This window comes from Sipha flava, unplaced genomic scaffold (genome assembly GCF_003268045.1).
Source record: "Sipha flava isolate LNK unplaced genomic scaffold, YSA_version1 111_pilon_pilon, whole genome shotgun sequence".
Lineage (NCBI taxonomy): Eukaryota > Metazoa > Arthropoda > Insecta > Hemiptera > Aphididae > Sipha > Sipha flava.
This window is the reverse complement of record NW_020271729.1, coordinates 890,522-910,615: the sequence shown is the minus strand read 5'-3', so window position 1 is coordinate 910,615 and position 20,094 is coordinate 890,522. Positions and strand designations below refer to the sequence as shown.

The 20,094-nt window shown below is 27.2% G+C and overlaps 2 protein-coding genes across 2 annotated transcripts; both read right to left on the bottom strand.

Annotated features, from left to right (window-relative positions):
- Positions 1–82: 82 nt before the first annotated feature.
- On the bottom strand, positions 83–6,943 carry LOC112689041 (acylamino-acid-releasing enzyme-like). Its single transcript, XM_025562541.1, has 13 exons — positions 6,813–6,943; positions 6,520–6,734; positions 6,246–6,409; positions 6,027–6,172; positions 5,692–5,959; positions 4,729–4,877; positions 4,342–4,522; positions 4,027–4,278; positions 3,832–3,960; positions 1,761–1,969; positions 777–856; positions 322–537; positions 83–265 (listed from the first exon to the last, which is right to left on the bottom strand). Exons 1-13 carry the CDS (start codon positions 6,819–6,821, stop codon positions 154–156), a joined length of 2,130 nt encoding a protein of 709 aa, XP_025418326.1. The 5' UTR covers positions 6,822–6,943; the 3' UTR covers positions 83–153.
- A 6,502-nt stretch (positions 6,944–13,445) lies between these two features.
- On the bottom strand, positions 13,446–15,504 carry LOC112689050. The gene is given in 3 exon segments (XM_025562552.1): positions 13,446–13,478; positions 13,481–15,128; positions 15,214–15,504. Coding segments are annotated over 3 exon segments (1,857 nt in total). The 5' UTR covers positions 15,390–15,504.
- Positions 15,505–20,094: the final 4,590 nt, after the last annotated feature.

The window sequence follows — 20,094 nt, the reverse complement described above, 5'->3', positions numbered from 1 at the left end:
ACATAATTGAAAATATATATTTTTAAGAATTTTCAAAGCTCTTTATTTATGTATAAATATAAATTATTAAAAAATTTGATTTGAAATATAAATGAAAGATTTTTTTAATAAAAATTATTCTAAAATTGAACACTAGAAAAAAAGGATTTAACATTATTCTGAGTCTTCGCTGGTATACTTGATAAACCATAATGCAGTATTTATTGCAGAATCCATATATGCAGCATCAGTGTTTAATGGATGACAATCATTGTACATCAATACTCTGAAATAAAAATGTACATCAGTTTTTTTTATTCAACCACAGTAAATTAATTTTACTTGGTCGTGACGCCATGCTTCTTAAGAAGATGGTAATAAGAAAGACCCTGTGATGGAGGAACACGCAGATCTTTTTCACCAAGCAATAACAATGTAGGAGCTTGAACCTTATGGGCATATTTACATGGTGAACAATCAGCTAGTTTCATCATCACATCTTTGGAATTGACCAAGGTATTCAAATCAGAATAATTAAAACCTACTTCAGTTACAGGCCTGCAAAAAATTAATTGCAAAATAAAAATTTTAAAAAATTATATATATAATAGAAGATAAGATAAATAGAGAACCTTGCCAATTTGAGAAGTCAAAAGTAAAAAACAATATTAAAATCTAAACCACCAGATTTCGATTAGAAATTAGAATTCGATTATTTACCTACTATTTTAGTTACTCTACTAATTTAATCAAAAATAACATAACTATGTATAAATTATGTGCTTTAAATAACATACCATTCAGTAATATCTGTTGTTCCAAACATAGAAAGCAAATCAGTCACAGGATTCAATGCTGTTACTGCTTTAAATATAGACTGAAAATGAATGAATCAATAAAACAACATTAATTAAATAATTTATTTACAGACAGGCAAGACTAAAAATTTTTTATACATTTTAAAAACTAATAAATAAAACAATAAGACCAATAGTCAGCAATATTTTTGGCTTGTAGAACAACATTTTACTTTGATATATGAATTTATTCAGGCACCAAGAATAAAATTAATTATATTAATTATAATTTTATAAACTCATAAATAAAAAAAATATATCTTTATTTATTTGATTTCGGTATAAGTAAATAAAATATTTAATTTTTTATAATTTCATCCATGTGCAGAATAAAACAGTGTTCTATTCATTTCCTAAAGCACACATGGAACCAGAAATATTTATCAATAGGGTGGAAATGAGAAGTATCATGAAAGTCAGCGGTTTACAAACTTTTAGCACCATCAAATGCTTAAGAAATGGTTTGTGTTTTGTGGAAACTAACATCTTGAATTCTAGTTTAACCCCAATTTTTCAATTATTTATCAAAAAACCAATACTCTGAAAAAATTGTTAACGATTATTGTATATTACTATTAAAACATAACTAGTTTTACTAAACAATCTTACTCTATAAGGAAGTGACATTTACTTGGCCCTTTGTTACACATGTACTTAAAAACATCTTAGCATATGTATACAAATCCATGTATTTTTTAATAAAATCTGTGTACTTAAGGATCAGTGCGCTTAGTTACATACACTATCAACTTAATATATGTTCATATTATATTTTTTACTTTGGATATATGCATATAACTTTAAACTGTTATTAAAAAATCAAATGCATACATACTCAGACTTTGTAAATTTTAATACATAGACCAAACAGATTTTCCCAATATTTACTAAGTAAGTGTACTTGGTACAATAAAGAATACTTACTGGATACTGTCCACTTAGATGTGTAACCAAAAAACCACCATGTGAACCACCAAATAGTACTAATTTCCTATCAGACCACAAAGAGTTAGATTGAATTGCATTGTATATATCTTTGACATCAGCATCACCTATATTACCAAGTAAAGATTCAAGATAATTGTTGCCTAGTCCTGTTGATCCTCTAAAATTGATGAGTAATACAGCAAAACCTAATAAAATTAAAAACAGTAAAAAAACTTGGTAAAATTACAATTTTAAAAAATATTTTACATATAAAATTTTTTTTAGTCCAAGTAATAACTTAATACCTTAATAATATAAAAATTAATATTAATTCATCTTATATTGTTAATTTTAATGAGTATAGTAGGTATACTATACTATATTATACTAATGTTCCATTTTAAAAGAAAACAAGCTCTATAAAATGTCACTTTAGAAAACACTTTAATTAACAACTCATTCACAATCTAACATTGATTATATTTGATAAGGTAATCTTACTAACTTACAATATACATATAAGTTGTATACAGGGCTGGGCAGTATCGTAAATACTAGTATTTAAGATACATATCTGAGATACAATTATATCTTGTATCTAGTATCTTTTTATGATTAAAGATACTAGATACAATATATTCAGGGCTGGGCAAGATACCTAAAAAAAAGTATTTAAATACAAGGTACAAGATACTTCAATATTTTTAAAGATACTAGATACAAGATACAGGTAGCTGAGATACATATAAGATACAAGATACTTTATACATTTATTAATATTTATTTATTTGTTCATTCATTTTCATTATTTTTTTAGGTACAATAAAAAATAATATAAATATATTTATAAATTACATTGTTTATTTATTAACTAATTAATGTTTAAATTTAAAAAAATGATATGTAGTATTATAGTAATAGTTTTTTATATGTTATATCCCATGTTTTAAAATAAATTCTCAGTTACCTTTTAAAAATACTAATTTCAATGAATAATAATAAATAATTATATATATAATTAATAATAAATAATTTCAATTTTCAATTCACATTCATTATTTCATTAAAATTGAATATTGTATAGAATGTTCCATCTAAGGATTTTGGAATATTAACAATTACATTATTATCCATGTTTTTAGTAATAGATACTTAAAATTGGACAACACTACACAAACACTGCGTAGACAGAAAATATGAACCGATCATCGCACAATCACACAGTCTAAAATAAATGTTTAGCGCGATAAAATTAAGAAAACATTCTGCTGATAAACTGGATTTATGTAACTTTTGATCACAAAATTTGCTCATAATAAAAATTATATTTAACTTTATTATGAGCAAATATTGTATACATTATTCATTTACCAAGTGAATGCCTTCGACGTGAAAAACTTTAATCTATATTATTAATAATTATTATTACATAACAATATATTATATCAAGTATCTTTAATCATAAAAATATACTAGATACAAGTTAAAAAAGTATTTAAATCCATGATATCAGATACATTAAAATAATGTATCTCGATACAAGATATAAGATACAATTGTATCTCACATATCTTAAATACTAGTCTCTAAGATACTGCCCAGCCCTGAGTATATTGTTATATAATAATAATCATTATAATCATTAATAATTTAGATTAAAGTTTTTCACGTCAAAGGCATTCACTTGATAAATTAATAATATATACAATATTTGCTCATAATAAAGTTAAATAAAATCTTTATTATGAGCAAATTTCATAATCATAAGTTACATAAATCCAGTTTATCGGCAGAATGTTTTCTTAATTTTATCACGCTAAACATTTATTTTAGACTGTGTGTTTGTGATGTATCTTATATGTATCTCAACTACCTGTATCTTGTATCTAGTATCTTTAAAAATATCAAATTATCTTGTATCTTGTATTTAAATACTTTTTTTTAGGTATCTTGCACATCCCTGGTTGTACACTTGTATATTATTTTGATGCAATAATTTATCATTATTATAAAATAAAATGTTATATAGGTTCGAAATTAATAATTAATTATTATAAATTCACATTACCAATCTGAACAAAGAAAGCAATGATTCCTGCATATGAATCTACAGATGATGAATGTGGTCCTCCATGAGGTAATACAATCAAGGGACATTTGTTATTTTTTGGGCCGTAAAAAATTGTAGTGGGTTTATCTAAAAATTAAATTGAAAATGTTATATAGATTTCTATGTACTTTTATGTAGCTTTTTAAATCTTACCATATAAAGTACAGCCATGTTCAACAATAAATTTCTCACTATTTGGAAGACTACGAGATGGAGATATTTCATAAATAGAAATATTATTAAAGTCATAATCACCTTTCAGAGAATGCAATTTGACAGTGATTAGTTGTCCAGGTTTATTGAGAGAAGATTTATAAAACAGTACACTATCATCATACACATCTATTACACTAACACTTTCATGAAATGGTTTTGTAATTGGAAGATAATGGATTTGTTTTGATTCTACAAAATTATTTCATTATTATGTTAAGATTACAATATATTTTAAAGAAGTAAAATCATTACCAGTATCAATAGCAAATGAATGTATTGAACCACCTTGAGGTGTGCTCAACAAAAGAGTTTTATCATCATTCAACCAACATCTTATTTCTAATTTTTGATTATATAAGCCATAGAATGGCATTATATCATTGTTGACTTTGAGATTAAAGGAATCTTTAATTATATCAATTACTGTACTAATCTAGATAAAATCACATTAATTATAAAACAAAACACATCATCACAGATTATATGAATATATAATTATTATTTATTTTATGAAAATATAATAAATAATATATATTAATAAAATATAATATAATTTTATTTTTTTATTATTATTTATTTATTTATTAATTCATATAATCTGTGACATCACTAAAAAGTAAAATGTAAACAAAAAGCTACCTCTTTAGTGTACCAATTACATGACATTAATTTAAAACATGAATGATGTGGTCCTCCAGCTAAATGTTCTAACCATACAAGCTTTGTGCCATTCATATTAAACCTGGGAGATTTTACAGACAATTGTTCTGAATTTGAACTCAATACAGCTATTAAGAAAAAAAAATTGTATTAAACTAAATTTTATACATAAATAATTTAATAATAACTATTAAAATAAAATATTTATTGAATATTCCACTACAAATAAGTAATAAGTATTATCAGTCTTAGATCAATAAATGTACTAAATTAAAAATTTTCATATTTATACATCACCAATAAATTATACAAATAGCAGACATAATATACATATATATTTAAACTTTAAAATTAATGGAACAATAATTTTTAAATTCTTAGCAGTATAATTATTGGTATTGCTTAATACATTAGTTAATTATCACTAAGTATATGTATTATTTAGTTTATAAATATATATAATTTATTTATGTGCTACATACAAAAATAGAATAAATTATTTTTTTTTATAGTAAAAGAATAATTCTTACAAAATTGTTTACTTGTTAACTTGCACTACTAAATTATAGTCACTTTATATACTCTGGTATAATTATCTTAATTACTATTAAACTATCTAATCCTTGAATAACTGTCGAGGTGATAGTAATTTATCACAGGTTGCAAAACCAATTATACCAATCATAAATTGAAATTACTCCACAAATAAAATGGAAAAAGTATTGGAATTTAACTAGTATTATATTGAATCTAAAAATATAATTAAAATACTTATAAAGTACAATCATTTGTTTAACAGTCAGTAACAATTGCACAAAGAAAAATGATTAACTACAATGAAAGTGATTTAACAGATCTATAAAAGTACTACCATATGGTTATTATAATTTGAACCCAATATCAGTATATTAATTCATATATAACAATATAAAACATACTTACTGTATTGACCATCTAATGTAAGAGAAAATATATGACTAGGACGGTTAGTACAGTAAATTAAACCAAGTTTCCGTGGTGTAATTATATATCCAATTCCAACAACTCCACTTCCATCAGGATTCCATATAACTGATGCAGGATTAATATAATTTGGAATATTAGGAAGAACATTAATAGTATCAGCTTTTATATCACAAATAACTAAAACCGGAGTAATTTTTCCAACTAACTGTTCACCCCAATCTTGGCTCCATTCATATTCTTTCCCCTACATATTAATTCCTCATTAGTATAATAATTAATTTCATAGTTATTTATGTAAATAAAAAATATACCGGCACAGGATTATTATCCACACCATCTTTGTCAGCAGAATTTTTTGGTTTTTGTTTATAAAATGGTTCTGATTTAGGAATTTTTTTTTCAGCAATGTAAATAATTTTAGTCTCATCAGGTGACCATTGTAAAGTTGCAAATTCAGCTTAAAAAAAAAAAATAAACTTATCAATATAAGGAATTAGAATATACAATTATACAAATAAAACATTACTAACCATCATCATAAATTTTACCATGTACATCTAAAGCACTTAAGTCAAAATTGTTTACTAGTGCACCATCAGCCCACACTTCTAAGTATTGTTTTTTTTCATTTACAGAGTTTACTTCTCTGACAACGCAAAAATATTTTAATGATTTAGAGTAAGAACTTATCACCCTAAAAGTAAATTATTAAATTTTAATATTTGTAATCTATACACTTTGTGACATAGACATATAATATAATATGTCTATGCTTTGTGATGTCTTTAATTATTTGATACATACTCGTTTGTAATGTCAGATGGAGGTGAAACTATAGTAAAAGTTTTATAATCAGACACAGTTGTTTGTCGAAATTTAGTTGATGTTAGCCGCTCTAAAACTCTTTGACTCCAAACGGATTGAATACTAATATTATTGCTTGAGCAACTGAGTATTCTAGCAGATATTAATGCTGGAAATTGTGTAGTTAGACGAAAAGCTGTCACAATTTTATCTAACTGCAATGTACAATGGTACAATATAATTAAATCAATAAAAATTTATAAATTACTATTTCTTTAAATGATTATTCTTACTTGAGCCATTTGTTTTTTATTTATTTACTTAATTCTTAATCAATCACTCTTAATCCAAAAAATGTTAATAACCTAACCTGTAAAACTAACAACAATTTAAATTAAACTTAATTAGATACAAAGTTCAAAAAAAAAAAAAAAAAATAGAAGCACTAAAAAAAATAAATAATACAATTCTAATTTTGAATATTTCTTATTACTGAAATGTTATCAATACGAATTTACAATAATAAGTTTATGATAAGAAGTCTGCTGTTAAAACTTCTATTATAAACAAATAACCAGTATTATTTATACATATAAATAAGTAAGTGTATATAATTATATAATAATAAATAAATAAATAAATATCAATACACCTTCATTATAAATAAGATTATATATGGTTATATATTTATTGTCATTACATAATTTAATGAGCTTATAAAATCATAAATAACCTATTTAAAATATGCCTTTAGCTAATCATTTGTTATAGTTATTTAATGAATGATATTTATGCAACCCGGCAAGAATCTATTTTGTGATCAAACGCCATTTTTACCGTGGATGGTTAGTTTTGATTATGTTTCGCTGGTCTAAAATCACTGCTACAACACCATAAGAAACAAATAATATAAATATTTTTTAAATAAATAAGTTTTTAATTTAAAGAATTTTTTATAAAAATGTTTTGGTCATTTGCATAAGCATGCACTGACATTATTGCCAGGTAGTGCTGTAAAAACCGGATGTACAGAGGGTGCATTGCACACAGAACCTGGGCCTCGAACTGTATATCATTAGGCCTCAAAAGGTCAAATGTTCAAAAACGTTTGATGATTAGGGGCCTCAAGGTTTTGATTCGCACACGGGCATTGAGTAGTCTAGTTACGGCTATTTAATAATTATAATCAACACTCCTCTTCAGAAAATTCTAGCTACGCCACTGGTATACACACGCATAAACTGATACTTCATAACAATATTTTTAGTTGGAATTATTTATAACCTGTACTATGGTATTATCATTTCTTCTAAATTATATTGACTTATTCTACATTTATACAGTAATGATTATTGAATACTGAGTAGTGAGTATTACACTATGTTGTTGATCATTTTACTGTCGCTGTCCATACGAAACATACGTGCTTTATTCGCAGATTGTTTTTATTGAAATATAGATTTTATAGAAATGTTTTTAATTGATCCAAAAATATCACCCCAAATAATATGTACATTTTACAGGGATGATAAAAATATTGATAAGCTAAAATTTCACAGAGATATATTTCATGATATAATTAAAGGCCAAGGATTAATTGTTTCATTATTCGCAGATATATTAAATATTTTTAAAATTAAATCGTATTTAGTCATTCAGAGCTCAGGAAATGCATACAATTGATATTAACAGTACCAATTACTACATGTACTACTGAACGATCCTTTTCTATGTTGAGGAGGTTAAAAACTTATACCAGAAGTGCCATGACGCAGACCAAGTTAAATGATCTGGTACTTCTAAATTGTCATAACACAGTAGCAGAATCTTTAGACCTAAGCAAAATAGGAAATATGTTCATAAATAAGTGCATGACAAGAAGAAATACTTTTAAATTGAAATAAATCTAATTTTAAACAATAATATTTTCATCATAAAATGTAATGTACCTATTGTAATTAAGTTAGAAAAAAAATTGTATTTTCATGTAATTTTTATTTTTGTTTTTATTTTCATTTATCTGAACCCAATAAAAAGAATTGGAATAATATTCATGAACAGTAGTATAAGTATTTTATTTGCCCCCGTGCTAAAATATAAAAGTCGGCGCCTATGTATGTAGGTATGAGCATATATATTGTATATTAACGGCAATATGTATAATAAATATGAGTTTTATGCAGTGACGCACGCAGGGGGGGTTAAGGGGTTGTAAACCCCCACGAAATTTTCTCCGATGTCTAGGTTAAAATTTACAAATTTTACAAGTTTAAAATATAAAAAACTAGTATTGGATACCTAGTATCATTGATTATAGAATAGTCTATTCTATTATCTATTATTCTATTATTTAAGTCAAAATATATTAAGGATTTGCATAATTTTGTTAATTGTAAAATGTGTTATATTTTTACCTTGACCTCCCCCGAAAAAAAATCCTGTGTGCGCTACTGGTTTTATGTACCTAATAGTATTACAGAATATCAATTATTACAAAATATATGCACACATAAAAATTAGTAATTTAAATGTTATGTTAGTATAGATATTTTAATTGCTTTTATTTATTTTAGATGTTATAAATATTCGCGTCTGAGTGTGCTGCTGGGTAGCTTCTCTCTTCATACCCTCATGTCTTATAAAATATCTAACCGCTCATATGCTTATTGTAAATATTATCACACATTGTATATATTCTAATAAATGCTTAAAAAAGAAAAAAAAGATGTTGATGAGACAAAGTAAATATTCAAAGTATTTTATTATTGCAAAAGGAGATATTTTTTATTTTAAGAGGATAAATACCTATCATTATTGTTAACGAACAAAACATATTTTTAAGTAACCAGTAATCACGTGGCTCTTTATTTTCATTTTCAATTAATCATTAGCAACATCTTTCAATAACTGATGATATGGTTCATCGGTTACTCTGTTTTTTATATCATATTATCGTTTTAATAACTCAGTATTGAAATGATATTTCATATCACGCACTCGATTATCCATGCACGATATTTTACATTTTATGGAAGACTGGAATGTGAAAATTACAAATAAAAAGTGTGCGGCTGTAATTGTCGATCAGTAGGAACCTATCATAACTTTTCGATACATTATGAATATGAATATGAAATGCATTCAACATATTACCTATACATTGTTTGGCACTTCATATAATGCCTAGATCGTTTAAATAATTTTATAGATTGCCGTTATGTTTGGAATTCCTAATCATTATACAAAATGCCATAATTGTCGCACATTGGCACCCGGAGGGGGGGGGGGAAGATGGGGCATTTGCCCCCCCCCCTGCAATTCAATAGAATGTTGAATATTTTAACTTTTATTTTGATTTATCAACATTTAATCGATATTTTTACTTTAGTGTATGCCGTGTGGTGTTGTTGATCGTAATAACAATATATTATAAGGCGTACCTACAAAATAATGCGTATTACATTAATCGCGCAGAATTAAATACGTTTCAATTCTGTGAATTGATATTAATCGCCTAGTGTGTAAACCACTTATGACGATCGACGCACCACGCACACATAGCTTTGTGATTCTTTTAATGAAGCCTCTATTGGCTCTACTTCATTGAAATAAATAATAGTACAGTCAATATGGAGTCATCGGAATTGTGTGTAGTTGAAAGTGCTTCGGTTACCATGAATACAAAAAATAACCGTAGTCATATAATCTTAACCTATGAAAAAGATATTGGAAATTATTTGAACGTCGAAAATATTGACGATTGTTTACATGAACTTTTACGTAATCCTTGGGTACCGAATACTACTTATGACTTTAAAAGTGATTTGAAATCAGGAAGAACTCGAGCATTTAGACATCAATGGTTGTACGAAAATGGTTCATGGTTGACATATTCAGCTCTTGAGGGTGTGAAAGGAGCTTTTTGTAGAATATGTGTGTTGTTCAAGCCATCAATTCATAGAGGTGTACAAGGTGGATTTATAATAAAACCTTTTACTGTATTTTAGAAGATGCATGAAAATTCTTACATGCATCTTCTAAAATACATTTGTCTTCAAATTGGCACACTGAATCAATGTCAAGAGCAAAAGATTTTATGGATATTATGAATTGTAAAAAAATTAGTGTTATTGAACAAGTAAATTCTGGATTGCATAAAGAAATAGAAACTAATAGGCTAAAATTAAAACCTATTATATCAACTATTTCGTTTTGCGGAACTCACGACCTTCACTTACGAGGGAAAAAATCAGATTCTGGTATTTTTCATGATCTTTTGAATTTTCGTATTGAATCTGGCGATGAGATATTGAAAGATCATTTTTTAACTAATGTGGGAAATGCTAAATATTTATTCCATAGAACTCAAAATGAATTAATTACATTGTGTGGAAAAATATTAAAAGAAGAAATAGTATGTGAAGCTAATGCCGCAAATGCGTTTTCCATTATTGCTGACGAATCAGCAGATATTTCTGGTGTTGAACAGCTAACAATTGTAATTAGATTTTTAGACAAACAGTCAAAGATTCGAGAAGAATTCCTTGGCTCTTTATCGTTAGATAAATTAGACGCAGAATCAGTTACTACTAAAATGTTATCATTTATGGAAGATAGTGGCTTTAGTTTAAGTAAGTTTTGTGGACAAGGTTATGACGGTAGTGCTACGATGGCTGGAAAAGTAGCCGCAGCATTGCTAAATTAATTCGTGACCGATATAATAAAGCTTTATATTTCCATTGTGCTAGTCACCGATTAAATTTAGTAATTAACGATCTAAAAAAAATCATGATTATTTGTAATACTATTTGCACAATAAAAGAAATTATAAAATTTTATCGCGAAAGTACTCTTCGAAGAAATCTTATACCTAATATACCACTTTTTTGCGAAACACGCTGGTCTTCAAAGTATAAGAGTATTAGGCTATTTTCTGAAAATTTTATTGCTGTAATTCAAAGTCTTCAATCTTTGTCTATTAATGGTCTTATAAATTCGAATACAAGACAACGTGCTCTATGTCTATACTCTTCAACCTCAATTTTTCATTTATAATTACTATGAAAATAATCGCAAAATACAGCGCTATCTTAGAACCGGTTACAAATATTTTGCAAGGTGTATCAATGGAGCTTTATAAAGTTCGGGAACATGTAGAGGAATTGATAAAAATGTTTGAAGACAATAGAACAAATGCAAATGAAATCTTTAATTTATAATTTACTGATGCCAAATCTATAGCAGATGATTTTAAAATCACTATTACTTATCCCAGAATAACTGGAAAACAATCACATAGAAACAATTATTCTTATGAATCTCCCAAAGACTATTATCGAGTATCAATTTTTCTACTTTATCTAGATTCTATAATTCAGTGTATTAAAGAAAGATTTTAAAAAAGTAATAGTGTTGCTTTTTTACTACAACACCTTCATCCAGCATTATTTATAAAAATGAAAAAACAAGAGTACACTAACAGCATAACTAATATTTATAATTTTTATAAAATTGAAAATTTGTTAGCTGAAAGTGAAAGTTGGTATAGTTTATGGCAAAAAAAAAAAGACTGCCAAAGTATAGTATGTTCATTCTAAATTTACTAGAACACAGCAAAATATTTTTCCCTGGCATTACAATTGCATTAGAAATTTTTCTGTCTTTGCCAGTTACAAGTTGTGCAGCTGAAAGATCATTTAGCACTTTACGAAGGGTTAAAACTTGGCTTCGGTCTACGTCGGGTGAAGACCGATTAAATGGCCTATGTATGTTAAGTGTCCATCGTGAAAGAGTTGATACAAGAAAAGAGAAATTAATTGAACAGTTAATAACAAGGTTTGCAATAGAACAACCACGAAGACTTCAGTTTTTATTTAACTAATTTTTTAGGTTGTAAGGAATATATTTTTTAATGTTCTTTTTTGTGTTGGATTTCATATAATTCCAACACAATTTGTAATTTACAAGAAATAAACTTTTTTTAATGTATTTTTTTTTGTGTTTGATTTCATTATGCCCCCACCTGATAAATTTTCTGCGGGTGTCCATGTTGTCGCATTGTTGCTAACCATGAAGACTAGAGTTAGACTAGAGAACTCTAGTCTTCATGCCACGAACATATACATATATTTGTGTGTGTGTGTGTGATTTATATAGTCTATGCCATAGATAAGTAAACTAACTCTGATTCCAAGGTTTGCAAAGGTTGCATCTCAGAAAATTAATGAATATAATAAACTATATTTTATGGTTGAATCATAGCATAGAGCAGTGGCGTGTTGAACTCCTTTTACGTAAGGAGCGAAGATTTTTACAAACCACATACCCACCAGTTTTTTAAACACTCCTATATACCAAAACCGCTCGTTTCGGTCGCATTGTCACTATAAAAAACATATTGAAATAATGTTTTGATTAATGTTACTGATGTATGTAATTTGATCAAGTCCCATCATTTTTTAACATCAATTAAAATAAACTATTGGCTAAATACAACTTTATTTTTAAACACCTGGTAATTATATATTATAGGTGAATCGCTAAATGCAGAAAGGACACATGTCCAAGTTTTACATTTTTTCAGGAAACACAAAAAACTTAATATATTTGAAAAAAATTGAATTACAAATTGTATGTTATAGAATAATATAGTTAAAGACATGGTATACATATTTCTACAATCACTTAAAGAAATATAATCTAACTGTAGGTATCTGAAGGACTTTAAGGTTGTGGACATGTGCCGTTTATGCTTCAAATTACCATTTATATTTCGAAAATAACCGTTTTCTTATAAATAAGTAGCTTTAATATGCATAAAAGTTAAATTGACATGATTAAATAATATACAGTAGATTATATACTAATATTGAGTCAAAAATATTTGATATATTTTTAATAATTAGAAATTTAATTATATAAATATCTTATGTTCTATTTTGCCTTGCTTGAGGTTAGTAACAGTCTTAGTTTGTAACGAAAATATATAATTCCAAAATGATTGCAATGCTGGCTCCGGAATATATTTCGCTAGTTGCTTCAAATCTTTCATTTTGCTTTCAAGAATTGGTAAGCTTGAAGTATAAACTAGTGTTTTTGGGAGTTGTATGGGCATTGCATTGTTTTTTCTCAATTTGAAATGGTTTGATATTATTCCGTCAATAAATTCACTTGCCTCAATTATTCCACATTTTTCCGATACACATTCAAAATAATGGTACTTAGAAATTAAAAATTTTTCTATTGTACGACGTTGTTTCAATGTTTTATTACGGCTTAAACATTCTAATGCGTTAGTATTTTTATTATAAGATTGTGGAAACCACATTTGATAGTCATAAATCATACTTTTATCAACTAGAAACACTGAAAATTTTTCTGGGTTTCTTGATGATTTTAAAATAAGTTCTATACAGTCTTCTAAAGTGTATAGACGATCCACTCTGTTCAGTTGTTTTTTTATCAATGCAAAGTCACGATCACACGGCAAAAACGAGTATCCTCTTTGTGGAAAAAACACCTGAACTTTTTTTAATTTTTTAATTTCAACTAGAGCCATAATCATTCTGAGTAATGCATGGTTTTTGTTTTGCCCAGCACAATTGTCATAAAACAAATGCAATTCCTCAACATTATCATCAACAAAATTATTAATATAGTGAACCAAAAAAGAGCATACATCATTTGGCGTTTTTCTTGCTGTTGCCTCATGATAAACATAACAAAATAAATTATTCGTATTTAAATTATGAATACCAAAAGTATTGACAGATAATTGACGATAATAATATACTTCCTGCACCGGTATTTTAGGTAAGTCAACTACAGCCATAAAATCAAAGCAAAGACCTAACACTTTTTTATTCTGTTGAGAAATCTCTATTGTTTTTTTAATATTATTATAAAATTTTTTGCTTCTACGTTTATGAACTAGTAATTCCGCAGCAGCAACTCTTTTTGCAACATCATTTAAATCTTTACTCATTATTTTTGTATTTAATTCTTCGCATTTTGAACAAGCATCTTTGACTGGAGCACCAAAGTTTAATGAAAAATTATTCTTAAAATACTCCCAATAATATTGATATTTTATTTTCCCTTCTAATTCTGGATACTTTTCTAAAAACATTGTGTGCATAGTTTTAACATTTAATTTAGGGTTCAAATAATTTTTCAATCGTGTTGTGTAATGAGTATCTTTAGTTGGAAAACTCAGTATATGTTCATGTATTTTTTGACAATACTCATATGGCATAGTATTAGCACTAATATTTTTGCTTCTCATATCAACTGGGGTAATAATATTTTCTAACAAATCGACCAGCCGTCTAATTTTTTTAATAGAAATATTATAAACGTTAATGAAAGCTTTCTTACATACTTGAATACGCTGTCCATCTACTATTAAAAAATACTGAACACTTTTGGATTTCGGTTTTTCTTTTCCTTCTTCTGTTTCTATTCGTTTTCGTTTTCTTGTAATTTCTTTTATTTCTATTGTTCGTTGAAGATGAAGGTCTTGTTCATTTTTAGAATGCATTTCATAAAACATTTTCATAGTATTTTCAAGTTTTTCTTGTTGAATGTCTTTGAGACATTTTTTTGAACAACTTTAAATCGAAAATATTATTGTAAAAATATAAAAGCTACTACTTATTAATAACGAATAAAACAAACTAAATATTATATAATTACCATTCTTTAAGTATTAATGAAGGATCATTCTTTGTAGCAACTATTTTTCCAATCCAGTTTGTATGTTTTTTCCCTTCGATTTTTGCTTGCTTAATAATATTTCTTTTATATTTATCACTGTTAGAAACACCTTTTTTTCTTTTGAGAGGACTAATACATTCGTCGCCTGAACTCATATTTTAAAGTTATACACGTTATGATCGTACAAGATCGTACCAGTACAATATTTATTTTATTCACTGATAATCATTTTATTTTATAATTAGGTAAAGCAACGTTTTCCCATTATAATCTTTATTTACTGATAAACAATTATAAAAAATTAAATTTATAAATAGAACAATATTTCATGTCATACAATAAAGTAATTTCACGAAGTTTAGGCCTGATAATATTACTAAAGTATAATTTTGATGCAAAAAGGTTACATGTCCAGGACATGTGCCTTTTCTGCAATTAACGAAATTTTAAATTATTTTTAACGGGGATCTATTTAATAGGATATGTGCCTTGTCTGCACAAAATCATGTATTTATCAATATTAAATTGGATTATGCAATAAAGTGATTTTTGTAAAATATTGGACATGTGCCCTTTCTGCATTTAGCGATTCAGGTAACGTATAAGTGTATAAACAACATACTAAACGTATTACGTAGTACGTACTATACTACTACGTATTATACAGTACCTATATATTATTATACTATTCTATGTAGTGAAATTTAGATAATATGTACCTAGTCTATTGATGTTTGACGATTATAAAATAACAATTTTATTCTTCATGAAAGCAAAAGAATACCCACCTAATTATTAATCACCTACCCCCAAAATATTGATAGAGCGGCTGCTCCTTAAAAACATTGTCGTGTATACTAAATAAATCTCTTCTCCCTTCGTTTCCCTATCAGTGACGTCGCTAGAAGTAAACACGGCTCGTGGTGGCATAAAAATTATACTATTTTACTTATTTAGACCATCATAGTCATAGTCCATTCTATTATCTATAAACCTTAGTAGTTTCGGTTACGCATGATGATAACGCAATTCTCCTTGAATGAAAAAAAAATTAAAAAATCCATGACATCAAATCAGCGGCGGATTGGCTAAAAACTTCGGCCGGGTAATTACCGTATAACCGGCCCACCATCCAATAATAATAATTTTCCATAAAAGTCTCCTGTATTCATGGATTAAATGCTCGTAGAATCGCTTACATCATATTTATACAGATATACTAGATTTTTATCACAATCTTACATTTTAAAACATTATTTTTATAAAATAATTTTTAATCAAAGTACATCGGCCTAGTGTTATAATACGACTACCGGCTCACCGGGAACTTCCCCGGTGTTCCAGTGGATTAATCCGCCACTGCACCCAATGTAAGAAGGTAAAAATCCTGCAACTGTAATACTAATCAAAGAACAAAAGAGATTCCCAAATTGAAATTCGAATATCAACAACAATATTAAATTATTATTATTATTTTTTAGAAACCTACATTTTTAATAAAACAGATATTAACATTAGTTTTACTAAACTTTTGTAATATCTAACAATTTTAAAAGTCCCAAATCACAAATAAGTGTATTTAAGAAATTATAAGTTGTAGAAATTTAAAAAACTCTCTTTTCATTTTTTTTTTCGGGAAAACAGTGTGTGATGGTGATGAAAATGTTTGCTCACTCTTTTTGTGTCTACTGCAAGTGAGAAACATCTCTTTTCTACATTAAAGAGCTCAAAGACATATTTACAAAACACCATTGGTTAAAAGCGACTTACTGGACTAGTTCTTCTAAATATTTATAGATATGTAATTGCTGATACTTTACAAACTAATACAGCTTAGGCAACGATTAAATTTACTTGTATAATATTTAATTATTAAAAATAATATTAAAAGTATTTTATTAATATACCTATATTTGTATTATTTTTTTTTTCATGTCAGTTTATTACTAATAATTAAAAGTCAAAACACGCTCCATTAATAATCTATACTTACGTCCCTGTTCATTGTATACATTTGTTGGTGCGATTACGAAGAAATTCATTAGAAAAAAGAAAGAATTTACTGAGTGATAAATTGAACAATATGCGCATAGAGTTTAGGAAGATTATTTTCTTTATCATATGGTCAGGATAGGGCTGTTCGATTGTTTTGATTAATCGACTGCAGCATCGATTAATCTATTATTAATTTTAAAAGTATTCATCACCGATTAATCGAAACATCGATTGATCGATACATCGAAATGCAATAAATAAAAAAAACAATATTATTAATTTTATTACCTAAAGGCTAAACTGCTTAAGTTAACATTTAGTTATCTGGTGCAAAGAGACAATAGTTACGCTTGTAGGTAGGGATATAAATTAATATAGACATGGATCTTAACGTTTTTTTTTTTGGGGGGGGACATTTATATTAATTAAAGCAAAAATATTAATCAAGATAGTCTGGAATTTATTAGCAGTTATTATATAATAACTTACTAACTATAAGTCTATAACTAACTATTATATTTGCTAAATAGATAGGTAAGGATTTATTTTAATTTTAATACAAGCGCTGTGAGTTTTACTAGTTTTAGTCTTTAAAATTTTAAATACATTTTCTATGTGGTGACGTGAACAACGCACCACGAATCGTCCAAGTTGTTTACAATATTGTCAGTGGATAAGGGAAATCCCATGTTCTAGAATATGCGATAATTATTTCGTTAAGGTAATTTCGAGAATGTTCTAGACAATCGACGCCGATATATATATACCGGCTGGTCAGCCACTCATTCAGTCAGTCCGTGAGTACAATGCGCGATACACCGTTCATTACACTTCGCGATATATTCGGCAATTCCTCCGCAATTGTAATGCTCATCGATATTTGTACATACATATTTATATAATATAGTGTCTATTTTAATTAAATTAAATTGTGAGTGATTTTTATTACTTAAATACCACACCTATAATAGTAACATAAGTCATAACTAAAAATTAAAGCTATTTTATCAAAATTGTTAACCTATCTACACAAGATTACAATTTCAGTTTTTGGCACCACTTTAGATCTTAAAATGTACGTCACTACAGATCCTTAGTTAGTCATATTCTTAGCTCCACATTTAAATTCCTGTGGGTCTGCCCCTGCCTATAGGTATCAATTATTAAATATACGTGAAGTCCTGGGGCCTGGACAAGTGACCAGTTTGCACTGCCCTCGGACAGCACACACAGTGACAAATTGTTATCCATCATCATTCTAATCATCAAACAGAATACTCTTTACACTTATTAGTTCTTAGTATTTCAAAAGTATATTAAATGCAGTGCTCAACTTGAAGGGGGACGGAGTACCCCAACTAATTTTCAGAAATTTTAGCGTCCCCCTACTATTATTACGCTATAATCATAACACTCAGCCAGTTTTGGGGACGTTCTTTTCTTTAAAGTAAATAGAGTCCCTTTCTTTAATTTTGCCAAGTCGAGCACTGATTAAATGTTAATCTAAGGATAAATTTTTGCATTTTTCTTAAATGAGTTAACCAAAAACCTTAAACCTGGGCACCTGGCAGGAAATACAATAGAGCTATACTTAAACCATTTAAACCGTTAAACCTTTATCTATATTTTTTTTTAATCGATTAATCCTTGACTATTGAACAATCGAGCACTTCTTGATGAAAATCTTCGATTAATCGAATTTTTCGATTATTTAATATTTGGATAATCGATTATATTTTATGACAATCGAACAGCCTTAGGTCAGGATAAACTTTAATCCACAATATGTTGTCCCGAACATTCGTAGGATATTTGATATAGATAATGAAAAAATATTATTTACAATAATAAACAAGATTAAAATTACATTTGAAAATGTATATTAAAATGTAGAGAAGGCACATTTATGTAAATTTAAAAATCAAAAGAAAAGAAGTAATTTATTTTAGTTATTTCTTAATTATTATTATTAATATAAAAAAGAATACTTTATTTTAGTTATATTTTAAATTAATTATAATGACTTATATCACTTACTTTTATTGTTCATATAACGTTGATGAAACACATAGGTACATATAACATAAAATACAAATAATTTAGGTAAGCTTATAAAGAATAATAGATTATTATTATCTACAAGTTGATAATAATAAATAGTAATATCATTTAAATTGTACCTATCAATTATCAACACTAATACCTAATTGAATATTGTAATGAGAATCATAGAGTAATAGGAATATAATATAATAGAATAATATTCTTATTCCTTTGTGAAGAGAATACTTAAAAAAACTGAATTTAGGACCAGGATGCAACATAGAGCAAGGGCGGATCCAGTATCAACTTACGGTTAGGGCACTTTATAGAAGAAATTACATAATATAGTTGAACATAAGCTTACGTAGGGAGTCTTTATGAGGGGGGTTTAGACATCCCAAAAATAATAAAACAACATTGTACTAAAACTGTTAACATTTATTTTTCTTATCTATTATTTAGTTTTTTTAAATATACTTCAGACCGAAGAAAAGATGGTTATACAAGTAAAACCAGAATTTCAAAATACTTGGGTTGATACCGAATCCGGAAGAATTAGTAAATGATAGAGAGAAATAGAGGAGGCTATGTGGAGCAGTGATGGGCCTTAATGGCCTATAAAAGCTAAAGAAGAAATATACTTAATTTTTTTCCAATGAAGGTGACACTTGCCCCCTTGAATCCACCCCTGACATAAAACATATAAAAAACACTTGACCAATGACTCATGGAAAAAATTTCTCCATTCAAAATGTTAGGGTATTAGACATCCAGCTGAGTCAGAAGAGCTCAATGGAACAATTTTAATTACTCGTATGACAA

What these genes read in the sequence shown, in the direction of transcription:
- LOC112689041 (XM_025562541.1), bottom strand. An exon ending in TGCTTTCTTTGTTCAGATTG is followed by an intron (nt 1,970 to 3,831) that starts GTAATGTGAATT and finishes TAATTTTATTAG; the next exon opens with GTTTTGCTGTATTACTCATC. An exon ending in ACAACAGATATTACTGAATG is followed by an intron (nt 538 to 776) that starts GTATGTTATTTA and finishes AATTTTTTGCAG; the next exon opens with GCCTGTAACTGAAGTAGGTT.